This window comes from Leucopleurus acutus (genome assembly GCF_964270905.1).
Source record: "Leucopleurus acutus genome assembly, chromosome: 12".
Taxonomy (NCBI): domain Eukaryota; kingdom Metazoa; phylum Chordata; class Mammalia; order Artiodactyla; family Delphinidae; genus Leucopleurus; species Leucopleurus acutus.
Genome location: NC_139154.1, coordinates 46,221,550 through 46,237,108, shown reverse-complemented (window position 1 = coordinate 46,237,108; position 15,559 = coordinate 46,221,550). Strand labels below are relative to the sequence as shown.

General features: G+C 35.0%; 1 protein-coding gene across 9 annotated transcripts in view; it reads right to left on the bottom strand.

The window, feature by feature from the left end:
* NCOA1 (nuclear receptor coactivator 1) overlaps window positions 1-15,559 on the bottom strand; it is a 259,910-nt gene that overhangs the window by 96,675 nt on the left and 147,676 nt on the right. For all 9 annotated transcript variants that reach the window (XM_082852160.1, XM_082852158.1, XM_082852164.1 and 6 more), the window contains 2 exons: window positions 5,030-5,135; window positions 2,018-2,184 (listed from right to left, as the gene is read on the bottom strand). In XM_082852160.1, the coding sequence (XP_082708286.1) occupies window positions 2,018-2,184; window positions 5,030-5,118 (256 nt within the window). In that variant the 5' untranslated portion in view covers window positions 5,119-5,135. The remainder of the gene's footprint in view (window positions 1-2,017; window positions 2,185-5,029; window positions 5,136-15,559) is intronic.

The following is a 15,559-nucleotide window of genomic DNA, read 5'->3' as shown; positions in this document are numbered from 1 at the left end:
CTTTCTTTTTTATTCATTGTGCTGTGCACTACATGTGTGCTTTCCATCTGGAAACCCATATCCCCTAATTCTGAGAACTTTTTGGTTTTTGTTTCTTTGCATTATTTCTTATAATTTTGGTCTGTTTTTTTTTTTTTTCTGGGACTAATGATGTGTTATACCTCCTGAACTAATCCTATACATTTCTATCTTTCTCTTGTTTTCCTTTGCTTGTCTTTTTTATTTTACTTTCTATGGGATTTCTTCAAATTACCTTTCAACGCTATATCTTTTTATTCAACAAATATTCATTGAAAGTCTACTATGTACCCAGGAACTGCTACAGGTATTAAGGATACAATGGTGAACAAAGAAAAATCCTTTTCCTCATGAAGCTCTAGTGGGGGTAGGCAGGCAATAAACAAATAAAATGTGTAATATGTTAGATGTAAAAAATACTGTGGGGAAAATAAATCAAGGAAGATGTAGAGAGGTGTGTGTGTGTGTGTGTGTGTGTGTGTGTGTGTGTGTGTGTGTATGTGTGTGTATTAGATAGGTTAGTGAGGGACAAGTTCATTGAGAAAAAATATTTGAACCAACACATAAAAGGGATGCAGGAGTGAGCCTTGTGTATATCCAGGGAAGAGAATTCCAGACAGAGAGAACAGCAAGTGCAAATACCTGAGGCATAGTGTTCCTGGAATGCTTGGGGCAGAGAGTATGAGAAAATAAGGTAATAAGGTAAAGTTTTTTTCAGCTTTCCTGATTTTAAGTTCCAATGTTTTGTTTTATAGCATCTTATTCTTGTTTCATAGATGAAATATCCTCCTTTTTGTCTCTGAGGGACTGTTTGATGGCTTTACATTTTCTTTTGCTCCCTGCATTGTCTCTGCTTCCTCTGAGTTCCCTTTATTCTGTTCGTTTGCTTGATTTATTCTCTTTTATAAAAAGACTTTCTTCAAATATCTGGATTTTTATTCATATTAAAGAGTGAGGTACTAAAATCCTGACTGGCAGATGTGTGAAGTGTGGGGACAGAGCAAGGAGCTGGTTTTTTCACTTGGGGGATCAATTCCAACTGTCAGTGTCTGTGTGTCTTTCCCTTTGGACTGCTCAATTGCCCCAGAGGAATCCTCCCATTTTCGGCTGAGGGAGTATGAGCCAGGCTGTCAGAGTTTCCAGATTGAGTAAGGAAGGTACCATACAGCCTCTTGTTGGCTATCCCCTCTGCAGACCTACAATACCAGTTTTTCCTGTCTGCTAAATCAGTTGTCACTAGACTATCTACTCCTAAAATCTTAAAAGCCTATCACCTCAACCATTTAAAACATACTATTTGTTCATAGTCTTTTTACATTGCTGCTATTAATCTGAAGTTCTTTGGGGTCTATTCCTTCTGTTTGTTATTTGTGTTCTTACTCACTGTGGATTATTTCCTCCTATGTTATATAAGTTTATAGCACAAAATCTCCCTCAGAAGCACTTTTTCTTTGGGAACCTGACAGGGCGAGGTGTGGTTATGTTCCTTCAAAGTGCTTTGCCTTTGTTTCTGGTAGGCAACCCAGGAGTTGTGTGGTGTTGGGTCCCCAGTAAATATGAATAGTATAAATATGAACCATAAAAATAAATCAGGGTTTTCTCAGAGAAGGCTGTTTCCCCCACCCAGAGCCCAGGCAGAGACAAACTTATAACTCAGATGGAGGGACTTTCCTACCTCTGAGTTGCTGTCTTTCAACCCTATGCCAGAGCCTCAGGTCTGATACCACAACTTGTATCTCCTGACTTAATCCCCTATGATACTGGGTCTCATAACCTTTCAAGGCAACCAGTTCTCAAGATAACTTAATAAGCCACTTTGTTGTAAAAGAAGGGTCTCAGATTCACATTCTAAAATAAATAGCATCTAAACAAAAATGTTCCTTTAATAAGATTACAAAATTGAATGCAACTTCTTAATGAAAAAAAATAAAATCACATATTGTAAATGTCTTAATAACAAAGCACACAGTCACAGGGGTTTTTTTGTTCATTTTTTTACCTTGTTCCATTCTCTTCATTAGCTGTATCTGATCGACTGTCTTCTTCAATATCTTGCATTTGTCTGGTTTTACACTCAAGCTGTCAATGTCACTGATGTTGGCAGACAATAACTCGGCTAGCTCTTCTAAATATTTATTTTCTTGCTCCCTGCGCCTCTTTTCAGTGCTGTTACACAAAGGAAATCCAGTTACTGTACTTTCTACCACCATATTTCCTTCTCTGATCATGTATTTAATATTTATATATTTACAGAGATTCCTGTTTTTATCCAGAATATAAAACCAGATTTAGAAAACAATTTAAAATTGTATCTAAAAAACAAATATTACAAAATACCAAGGTGCAGAAAACAATTCTAGCTAAAAAACATAAAGAGAAAGACTGCCATCACAGATGTACTCCCTCAGTGATGTATATACATTGAATATTTCAAATGAATACTAGATATCAAAAAGAAGCAGACAGTACATACACTAGTTGCATTTGAAATTATTGGATGTTCCAAATAATAATTCCTTAAAATAGAAAATTTGAATTTTCAAATAAGTTTGTTGTAACTAAGCAGGCATACTACACCAGAGTTCAAATAAATTATAATTAGAAATCTGATGAAGTCTTGATTCTTATAATGTACTTAAAATTATAACCCCACACCCATCAGATTGGCAAAACGTTAAAGTGCGGAGACAAGAAAAAAGGAACTCTCAATGCTTATCATTTAAAGAACAATGTGATAATTACCCAGTTAACATAAAAATGTACACAGATCCTAAAGAAACTCTTACGTATAAAACAGGAGGTGTGTACGAGGATGTTCATGTTCACTGTAGTGCTGGCTGCAAGAATGAAAATTTGTAACAAAATGGTTGTTTACCCATAGGGAATGTCTATCTGTAGGGAAACAGATTTCTCAAATACGGTATATTCGTGTAATACAATATTTATCAAAAGTTAACAGAACTGAATAAATCTAGTTATCTTTATGTCTAAAGATCCATGCTGAAAAGTATACTGTAGAAAAATACACATAGTATTATGTAATATATAAATTTAATAAACATTCTATATTGTTCACAGATACTTATATATGCATAATCATTAAAAACAGATTGAAAGAATTAGAGACAAATCAATTTTGTCATTAATCATCTTACTACTTTTATTTAAACAAAACTGCAAATACGTGGTTTATATGTGGTGAGTATACATCGTTTCCTAGTCTCTATTCTTTTATAGGTTAAAAAATTTTCCCCAAATAAAAATTTAAAGTAAAATACAATAGTTTTATCTATTTATTCTTAAATTAAGAAGGACTGACATATATAGAAATAGACAAGAACATTAACTCTGACAACACAAACTGAATTGCATCTTGATATCAGCATTCCTCCTAGCTTCTGGACACTTACCTATGATTATGAGTACTTAGGTTATCATCGCTCAGTAACAGTTTTCTGAACTGATTAAGAGAAGTAGTCACTTTTCTTTCCCCAACCTGAAGCCCTGGCACTCTCCTGTAAAAATTCTTTCTTTGTCCCCCCATGAGAAAAAGCATGTAATCCAATGACAGAAGAGTCTTCTGCCGTTTTATGCGCTACATCAATGATTATCAGCTGGGGGCCATATTGCTTTCCCTGTCCCCAGGGATATTTGACAATGTCTGGAGCCATTTCTGGTTATCACAACTGGTAGGACATTTTGGTTATCATAACTGATATAAAGATGCTATTTGGCATCTAGTGTGTAGAAGCCAGGGATCCTACCAAACATCCTACAATATACAGGATAGCTTCCCACAGCACAGTATTATCTTGCCCACAATGTCAACAGTGTGGAGGCTGAGAAACCTTGCTCCAGATCCTTGAAGGTGAATGGAATAAAATCCCGACTCTTCTCTCAGGTAGGAAAGCTGCTGTTTTGATCTGATTGAGGTTCCTTCTCTATCTGGCATTTATTAGAGTCTCCTTAGCAATAATTCTCTTTTGCCTATTTGATGACCACATTCCTTATCAACACACAAATATTTAATTCCACAAATATTCATTCTTTAAAGTCCTGATATTAATAATTTTTTTCTTTGTTCCACTAATACCATAATATACTGAAATAGCAGTTAAAGATGTACAATGGATTCATTTATTCATTTGACAAATATCTTCTGTGTCCTTACTATATATAAGTTACACATTGTGCTAGGAACTAGGGATAAAATGGTGAGTAAGGACAAAGTTCTTACCAAACGGCAGCTTAGCCTGTAGTAGAGAAGCCAGGGAACTCATGAAATAAGCACACAAACTAATAAAAACCTGAAATTACAGATTATAGCTATAAAAATACATATGAAATAGATACAAATAGGGGAGATTTGGCCTAATAGTTAATGGAAGGAAGAGAAGGCTCCTTTTAAGAAAGTAATGACTAGGGCTTCCCTGGTGGCACAGTGGTTAAGAATCCCCTGCCAATGCAGGGGACAAGGGCTCGAGCCCCGGTCCAGGAAGATCCCACATGCCACGGAGCAACTAAGCCCGTGAGCCACATCTACTGAGCCTGCGCTCTAGAGCCCGCGAGCCACAACTACTGAGCCCGCGTGCTACAACTACTGAAGCCTGTGTGCCTAGAGCCCATGCTCTGCAACAAGGGAAGCCACCACAATGAGAAGCCTGCGCACCTCAACAAAGAGTAGCCCCCACTCACTGCAACTAGACAGAGCCTGCATGCAGCAATAAAGACCCAATGCAGCCCAAAATAAATAAATTAAAAAAAAAAAGAAAGTAATGACTAAACTGGTATTTGGAGAATGCATAGGTGTTGACTACAGGAAATCTAGAGGGAGCAAGCTGGGTGAGGGAGCAGCATGTGTAAAGGCCCTGGGGAAGGAAGAGAACATGGTAAGTATGAGGGACTCAGAGAAGGCTGGTAAACTTGGAGTAGATGAAGCAAAAGCTCTAAAGTGACTTAAAATGATAAAGCAGCTCTGCCAGAAACAGACTAAGAAAAAGAGTGTTCCTACCTTGATGCCAGTGTGTCACATGGCGATCCTTTTCTCTTATGTGAGTCTGGGTTAGCAGGGTCAGATGAACTGTCCCCAAGGCCACTCATGTTGAAAAACTTCACACCTAAAAAGGAAGGAAAACAATAAGAAATCTACCCTAATGAACTTTCCAACTCTATGGGAATAGGAAGCTCCCTTGTGTTAGAATTGGTTTCTCAATGAATAATTACAGCCATCATAAAAGCATCCACATTTATATAAAAGCACAGGAATCATCAGCTATTTAGTGTTTCTACACTTTCTTTTCTATACCTGTAAGATAAAATTAGTCATCCTTCATAAAATCATAGAGATCAATTAGGATGAAAATATTGTTAGAATAATTAAATAGACAATGAGATTTTTTAAAAGAGAAAAACCCACTTCATATGTAAATGTAAAAACTGTGTAACTGAGAGTCAGATAGATTCTTTTTTATATTTATTTATTTTAGATTATTTTGAAAAGGACTTAAAACAACTTTTACTCATAAGGTTTGGGATTTTATATTGATAGGAAGAGAAATAATACATATATGATTAAAATTAAAGCGATGAACTAGATTGGGATTTTGTATTGTACTTACCAACTTTGAATTCCATACTCCTAACCTTTTGCTTATGCAGTCAGGCGACAAAGATCAAATGTTTAGTCTACGTTAGGATCTTGTTATAGATGCCAGAGAACACAAAGTCATTTCCCGTAGCATGCCAGCCAGGTCTCTCTCTTACATGTTGTGCCAGTCAGTGGCTGTGCTTAAAGATCCCTCCTGATCTGTCCCTATCAACCACTATTCTCTACAGAATCTCTAACGAAACTTGGAAGCTTATCTCTGGCCTTAGACTCATCACCACCACTTAGATTTTACTAATGTCAAACAACACACCTCTCGTTCTCTTCCATTCCATCTACCCTTGTAAAAGGAGAGGAAATTCTTGTTAAATGGGAAAAACCTTTAACTTTTCCTTAAATTCTAAAATGATTAAATAAATACAGTGCTGCATGTTAGCAGCCATGCTTGTAAAGTTGAGATCCGTAAGAATTTCTCACATGACTTTAATTAATATGTTGAAATAGATCCTTTTTCTCTAGTCCTAAAACTTCCTCTGTCTCCAGCTCTTTCTCAGTACCAAAGATTGTCATATCCCCTTTTCAATATAAAAATAATACCTAGAACTCTAATCATGACTTTATTATTCCATGTAACCAAAAAAGCACATTTCTAATTTCTCCATATTAGACGTGCAGGTCATGAAAATTTCCAACTCCTAGGATCGCAATTATTTTTTACTCTTCTCTTTTGCTCCTCATTTTGTATCGGAATCCACGTCCTGTCAATTCTTCATTAACAGGAGATCTTACAGTGTCCCCTCCTTCTTCATTCTCAGATACAGTTATGATCCTTATTTGGAAGCAAATACCTCATTCTAGATTCCTGCAAGATCCTTCTATCTTGCCTCTCAATTCCAGTCACTCTCACTTCTAATGTGTCCTATAAACAGCAGCAAAACCACTCCTGCTCAAATGGCATTTTCAAGATATCACTTCCCTGATAAGGAATCAGCTTGATTCCCCTACTGCAGCATGGTGGTTAAAAGCATGGGCGTTAGGGTCAGAAAGGCCCTGCTTAATCATTACCTGCCTGTTCCTGGGCAAAGTGCTTAATCTCCTTAAATCTCCTATTTCTTCATCTGTAACATAAGGATAATAACTATACTTACCTACCTTTAGATTTGTTGTGAGGACTGAATGAACAGTGCATGTAAAGAGTGCACTGTAGGTTCCTAGAGAATGTTGGTTATTGTTATTATCTCCCCTTTAGACTAAGAGGAGATAGACTCCCCTCCATGAGGGGAGCAGTGTTCACTCAGTGGATAACTCATCCCGTACTTCCTCATTGATAAATACAATGGACACTTTTCATTCCTTCACTCATTAATGCTCAATAAGTGCTAACTTATTACTATTATTTTATTGGACTGCTTGAAGCAGCATCTGAACTGTTTCCTTCTGAAAATATTGTCATCCATTGACTTCTGTGATCCTATGCTTCCTACATTTACTTAACAAATAAATCAAGCATCTATCATGCCTCAGGCACTGTGATAGGAGCTGAGCAAAATCACGGGCCGCAAAATAGAGGTCCCTGCCCTCGCGGAGTGGGAGACATAAACAAATAAAACACAAAATTAATACGTAATTTTCTTATAGTGATAAAATCATAAAGGAAAAGAGTAGGGTTCATAGAGAAAAACAATAGAGGAGACCTAATTTTAATTGGGTGATCAACTGAGGCTTCTCTGAAGAAGTGATGTTTAAGCCACAGCCTGAGAGATTAGTAGAATTAGTGTGGTTTTCTACTTTCCTGATTCTCAGTACTTTTTGCCCAGTTCTTCGGGGCTAGATTTCCTCATGGTTCTAATGTCCTACGCCTCCTTTCCCCTCATACTATATATTATTCTGCAGTGATATCACTCACTCAACATGGTTTCAAAGAAAAAAAATCTCTAAACCAATTACCCTGAATCTCCATCTCTAGCCAGATCTCCTGGGTCTCAGACACATAACCCCGCTCCTTGCCAGATAACTCTCTGCAGAGGTCACATAGGCACTTCAAATTCATCTTTCCAAATGAACTTAACATCTCCTCCTCATGCAATTTTTTTTCTCTCAGTTGGTACACTGGAGTCATTCTACCCTCTTCTCTCATACCCCACATGCAAGCAAACAGTAAGATGTGTCCATTTTTATTTCCTAAATATTTCCAAAATCCACCCCTTTCTTATAATCTCCTCTCACCTGTTGCTGAACTATTAAAAACATCATAGTTTGTATGGTGGTCTCCCTGAGCCACCAAAGTAGGCTATCAAAAACATGCTTGATCATGTCAATCTCTTGCTTAAAACCCTTCCCTAAATCCTCACTGCCCAAAGGATAACATTCAACATAATATACAAAGTTTGCATCAGTTCCCATCTATTGTGTGTCCATTATAGAATTTGGTGAATGAGTGATTAAATGTTTGTCCAATCAAGTTTAGCCCAACCTATATAAACAATATATAAACAGACTATATATATTATATACTACATACAGTCCCTATATACACATATAGATTATATATGTTAATTTTAGTTTCAACACTAAGGAAAGACTTTAAAAATAAAATCCTTGATACTATCCCATCTTCGCAGCAAAGGTAAACATGAGTCAGAAACTTTAAATTGATCTCAATGTGGGTAGCCCAAGTTAACTCAGCAAAAAGTATTTATTGAGCTCCTACTATATGCCAGCTTCTGTTCTAGGTAGTGGGAGTACAACTGTGCATGAAACATTAAAAAATCACTGTCCTCATAGAGTTTCATTCTATTGTGAGGGAGAGAGAAGCAAAATTAAAAAGTAAAGTATAGAGTATATTAGAAGGTGATAAGTATTATGGAGGAAAACAAGGCAAAAACAGAGGCTTAGTTTTGTGGAAGGAGAGGGGCAGCAATTTTAAGTAAAGTAGTTAGGAAGGGCCTCACTGACAAGGTGAGATATGAGCAAAGACTTGAAGGAGGTGAGGGAGAGAGAATGACACCTGGAAGAAGAGTGCTCCTGGCAGAGGAAGGGCCATACACTTTAGCTTTACTCTGAGTGAATTAGCCACTCACTGGAGGATTAAGAACAGAAGAATGACAAGGTCTGATTTTCATTCTAAGGCTTCCTCCATGAACGATAAGCACAATCTTTCTGATCTCAGTAATTTGGCATCTAAATAAGTTTCCAGCTGCCAAATGGACATTTCCATTTGGATATCCCACGTCACCTCAAATTCAACACGTATAAAACATGATGGGCTTTTAAGTTCCAGACTTCTATTACTGACACATAAATGAGATGAACTGCACTATGGATTAATGTCATCATAGAAAAACATTTATTAAACCTCTTGTCAGGGGGAGAGGAAGGCTCTATATGACAAGGAAAATAATTACAATTTAAGGTGGACAGCCTCAATGCAAAGGTCAATATGCCAGACTTGCCACCACAACAAAAAAGATGTTGAAAGACCCGACAATGGCTTTGTTAGCATCCATTCTCAAATACAGAACTAGAAAAATCAGCTAAGTGATATATTACTATAATGAGTAAGACTGCTACTTTCTTCTCCTATGGAGAGTCATAGAAACATAAACGAGATTAACCAGATACCACAGAAGTAAAGATGCCACTTAATTTTGTTTTTACTTAGAAATAAAATATAAATATATTTCAAAGTTTATTAAAACAAAAAATGAAATTATGTGATAAATTCATAATAATAAAGAAGCATCAATGCTAAATTTTTCAACAAAAGTAGAAATAAAAGAGAGAAGAAAATGATGAACAGGAAAGAAAATGAAAGATAAGACTTTAGAGTTCGCTAAAATCCAAAAGAAGTGTTAACTAACTCCTACTTAATGCTCAGCTTTACTTAGCTGCCAGTCTTCCCTGCCTCCTAAGACATTAGGTTATACCTATCTAAGAATTTACCCATCTGAATTCTATTGGCTCTCAAAATACTGCTGGGCATATATTTCTTATGATAATATGCTATAAAATTATAATTCTCTTGTTTGTCTCCTCTTCTAGATTGTGAACTCAAAAACAGTTACTAGATCTTTTCATTGTATATCCAATATGTAACATAATGTCTAAAAGATACAGAAGCTAAAATAGGTGATAAATTAAGTGATTAAGTTATTTTATTAATATGACATTTAAATTTTTTAAATAATATTTAAGATTTTTTATAATTAAATATTTTCTGGAATCTTTCATAATGTTTTGGAATTCTTTTCTATAATTGAGAAATTGAGCTTTCTTGAAATCCTTGTTCTCCTATTTTCAATGGAAAAAAAAAAAAACCACCACCTTCTTGGTCTAGAAATTTGAGAACATCTCCTCTAATTCTGAAAAGGTTAAGATCTATTTTGGAGAAACCTCCTACTATATTTCACAGTACAATAGAGACACAAAAATATGTTGCATTTACACAACTGTAAACATAAGCAATACAATCTCACAGTTTGGATAATTTTGAGGAACAAATAAATCTGGATTTCAATTGAGATTCCCCAGACTATGCTAAGTCAGACTACTGGCTGGAGACTGACATCTGCTAAATTTATCTGAAATTCTGGGGTTGAGGAGACATCAGACAACAATTCAACAGCAATTCAATATCTGGCTTACCAAAATAAGAGCCAATAGTAAGAAGCTATGAGAAAGTCACCAACAATTTGCTGATGATATGATTCTGGTATTACCTGCTTTCTATTTACAAAACACAATAAACAGATAGTGGAATGCAAAACCTCTGATGAGTGAAAACTTTTACAGCTATTCTATTTGTGGAATGGCTTTATATTTGGCAGTAAGGGAACTTAAACAAGGTTCATTAAGAAAAGAAATGTTGGTTTCAGGAAGCCAATTTACATATCACCTTTAAAAAAAAGAGGTTAGGTTTCTAAGTAAAAGTATGCTGTTGATTTAAAAAGAGTTGCTAAGTTATACACAATCTCATGCACTCTCTAGAGAGCAGTTTTTGGAACTAGAAACCACATCTACCTCTGTTCAAATGGACCAGACTAAACCAAATAGGTTGGGCTGAAGAAATAGGTCAGTGCTTTATATTTCAGTTCAATTATAGATTTCTACATAAGAAATTTGTCACTCACCTCCCAGATTTAGCTGAGGACTGCATCATTTGAAAAATAAGTAACAATTAGTTAATAAACAACTCTAATAATATACTTGAAAATGCTAGCAAGCAATTAGCACAGAGAAGCACAGACATGAGAGGGACACACTGAGAGTTAAACCTCCCCAAGTTGATAATATCACACAGGAAAAATCGTGACAAATAAAGAGCTCCTGCACTGGGTAACTGCCATAAAGGATGTTTCTCAGACTGGAGTCCGACACCTAGGGTTCTCTAAAAAAAAGTTTTCAATTTTGTCTTTTCACTTCAGTGACAGTTGAATTCTTTCTCATGTGATAAGAAAGGATGGGGACTTTCGGATTTCTATTGCCCTTTTTATGGTTAAATAATTTCCCATTGTTTGGATATACCACATTTTGTTTATGTATTCATCAAATGATGGCCACTTAGGTTTCCCATTACTGGGGCTATTTAACAACAATGCTGCTATGAACATTTATGTGCAAATTTTTGTGTGAACCTGTTTTCAATTCTCTTGGGTACGAAACTACTAGGTCATATTGTAACTCTCTAAATTTTTGAGGAATTGCCAAACTGTCTTCCACAGTGGCTGTACCATCTTAAATTCTCACCATCAAATGTACAAGTGTTCCAATTTTTCCACATCCAAAAATTGGTATTTTCTGTTTTTTATTGGTAAGTCATAAGAGTTCTTTATATTCATGTCTAGATCCTTATCAGATATATGATTTGCAAATATTTTCTCTCATTCTGTGGATTATCTTTTCACTTTCTTTATAGTAACTTCTGATGAACAAGAGTTCTTAATTTTGATGAAATCCAACTTATCTACTATTTCTTCTTTGTTTAGTAAGTACAACATCTGGGCTTCTTAAGACAGTTTCTACTGACTGCTATCTTTCCTGTGTATGGGCCATACTTTTTTGATTTCTTTGTATGCCTCCAATTTTTTTGTTAAAAAACATATTTTATTTAATTTATTTTATTTTTTAAAATATTTTATTTTATTATCTTTTATTTATTTTTGGCTGCATTGGGTCTTCATTGCTGCGCGTGGGCTTTCTCTAGTTGCGGTGAGCGGGGGCTGCTCTTCATTGTGGTACATGGGCTCCTCACTGTGGTGGCTTATCTTGTTGCGGAGCACGGGCTCTAGGCGTGTGGGCCCCAGTAGTTGTGGCACACGGGCTCAGCAGTTGTGTCGCATGGGCTTAGTTGCTCCGCAGCACGTGAAATCTTCCCAGACCAGGGCTCGAACCCGTGTCCCCTGCACTGGCAGGTGGATTCTTAACCACTGCACCACCAGGGAAGCCCAAGAAACAGATATTTTAAAGCTAATGACTGAACAAGGATTTCCTTAAACATCTGGAAACAAAAATTCTCTCTGAACCCACAAAGCAGGAACCAAAACTCAGATCGTGGTTATCCCTGGCCCAGAGAAGAGTCCCTGCCACATAAGCCTCTGCAATAAACATGCCCATATCTTAACTGTTATGGCCAGGAATAAAAAGCAAAGGCAAAGAAACAGATTCAAAGCAATGAGTTCTTAAAAACAGACGTCATTTTATCTTATTTCATTGATATTATAAAATATGAGATTTTTTAAAAGTGCTTTTTGTAAAAGAAAATCCTGTGCAAACTCTTTTAAATTTATTACACTAATAATAAAGACATTATCAAGGACTTGGCAACTTAACTTCTAAAAGTATATAATATTTGAAACAATGTATTTAATAAATTTATGTTTACTACTAAAAGTTTATTCTACAGATCAAGAGACAATGCTTCCTTTTTCTGCATTATTTTTTTCTAAATGGAAAGAATAATTTGGAAAAAGGGTTAAAAAGTATTCTTTCTTTTCTATTAGCAAATATATAGGAAGAAGAAGAAAGCCAAATAAGTTTTAAACCCCCAAGTTTAAATTCCTCATATTGACTTTATTTAAAATTTAATTTTTTAAGGTAAGAAATACACATATATGCATTGGCCTTGTTAAAATACTCCTATTTAGGAAAAACAGTCAGCATATGAAACATGTTTATGGCAGCTATTGTATTAAAACAGTTTGGCAAAAATATCCTCAACATTTCCTTATAAATCTACAAAGCTAGATGATTCCAGTTATTTTAAAATGACATTGGGTAATTGTAGATATACTGTACATGTCCTCCAAAAATCAGTTCTACATTGTTCTAACGTGAAAAATATGTTGGTATTAAAAAAAAGATTAAAATCAGTCTTCCTGACTATAGCTATCTTTAACTATAAACAACAAAATAAGTATTTGATATTTACTTGCATGTTCACAGAGAAGAGTTTATAGTAATCTAGCAAAAAGGTAACAGCCTTAAAAAAAGAAAATGATGGTCATAGAGACAAAAATTAAGTGACAAAAATGTCAATCTCTGTCTTTTTCCACGAACTTCACCCTCTTTCACAGATTCAGATACTAATGAGAGAAACAGCTAAAACGGGGGCCAGACGAGACTGAAGATCAGAGAAACGAGATCAGACGAGACTGAAGATCAACATTAGACATAGATAATCCACAGATGATTATCCAAAACCAAATAACCACATTTACTATATAAAATTACTCCAATATCTAAAATAAAGAATTAAGCCCCTGATCAGAAGTGGTTCAATTTCTCTTGAACATTTCAGAAACTCACTTTAAAATACAGAGTTAAATGTACATATATAAACCAACAAAAGAAAAAAAATCATATTGAAATTTGATTTCTAAAGTTATAAGGTGGCAGTAATACCAAAATAATAGAGCTGCATGGGTCAAAATAATCTGCCAAAATAATGGAGTTGTGTTTTGAGGGCATTAGCAAATGACCGAGTCAAGTTAAACCTTCAGTTAATTTCAGGATCATCTCCCCAGCAGGAGGGGAAGGGACATAAATTAAATCACAATACAACTCTAGCTACAATCTTCATTGCTCACATTTATAGAAAGGAGATGCATTTTTAAAAGTCCAGCTTTAAACCTAAGTCATCTTACTTGATTCATTTATATTTGGTAAAAACTTTATTGATACCCATTGAAAAAATGAAAAAAAAAAAAAATCCCCAAGCATCTCAGGTGAATAGCTGGTTAAACAGCAACAGTATCTCCTCAATAAAATACTAATTTATCTAGCTATACCCCTTCCAGTGTAATACCCAACTAAAGACTAACTCTAAACAAGTGAAACTTAAATTTCACTTTCCAGTGTTCTCAATAAAATAGTAACTATGAAAATCATGCTTATAAATTTTAAACTGGAGACTCAGACTTATAAAATTTCAGAAGAGGGACCCTAACAATTGTCATCTCATACAGTGCTTCTCAACTTTTTGACTATAGACTACTTAGCACATACAAAATGTCTGTCCTGCCTATTTCCACTTTTACAGTATAAAGTTAGTAGTAAAAAAGAATTTGAGAGGAACAAAATAATAAAAAGGTTCACAGAAAAACGTAGGCCCATTAATATGTATTCAATTAAAGGATATGACAATGTAATAATATATATTGTGTGTGTATGTATCTCACATATATGAACTCATTGATTCCTCACAACTGCCCTATGAAGTGTGTATTATTATTATCTCCACTTTACAGAATCACTGACTGAGTTCAATGGTTTTATCTTACTAATAGAGAACCTATGGGCTGATGATGACAACAATGATGATGACTAACACTTTTATAGGATTTACTATGTGCCATTCTAAGCATCTAACATAGTATTTACTTATAAACCTTACTAATTCATTTACTCATAAGATATGAGGTATGTAGTATTATAATCCATTTTAGAGATGAGGAAACCAAGGCACAGAGAGGTTACTTAATCTGCCCAACATCATAAGTAGCAGAGGTAGAAATCAAATTACCAATTCTTAGGTAATTTGGTTCCAGAATCTGGCTATGTTTTAACTTATATAACTAACCTATATAACCTAACCTTACATACTGATGAGTAGAAAAGTCAACAACAGATTCTAAATTTTGCTTTTACCTAATGCTTCTTCATTAGGAAAGTCTTCAGAAAAGTTGACATTAAGTTATACCACATCTAAAAATACTGGGTGGTTATTTACAAAGTTCTCAAACACATGAACAGAGAATCTTTCTAACTCTTCACCCAAACATCACATAGAAATAAATAAAATTAATCATATACCTAATCCTGACATCTTCTATGGTCATTACAAATAAAACCAATTATTTCTTATAAGATGTGATTCACCTTAAAATGTAAATGTACTATTCCTTCAAAATCTAAAGTTCTGCCTTTAATTTGTCCAAAAGTTTATAAATCTTGGATTCTAAGATTATATGTATACATATGCACACATACATAAAATTGTTTTAACAGACTTTCTCCTGAAAAAAATCTTCATGGGCTTCATTCTACCGGATAAGATTCTCAGTAACAAAACCATGAATCTCCAAAGTCCCATATCATAGTCTCTTTAGAAAGGAACATAGATGGAGACAGACAAGCTCAAAATGAGTGCCACTGTACAAAACAGCTGGCCTATACTTTTTCAAAATGTCAATATCACGGAAGACAAAGAAAAGGTGTAAACTATTCCAGGTTAAAGGAACCAAAGAGATGTGACAATTATGCAATGTATGATTCTGGATTAGACAACTGACTAAACTGTAATATAGACCATATATTAGATAATAATAATGAAAATGTTAAGTTTCCTGAATTTGATTATATTGTGGTTAAGTAGGAGACATTAGGAGTAAAAGATCATAAATGTCTACGACTTACTCTCAACTGTGATTCATCATCATC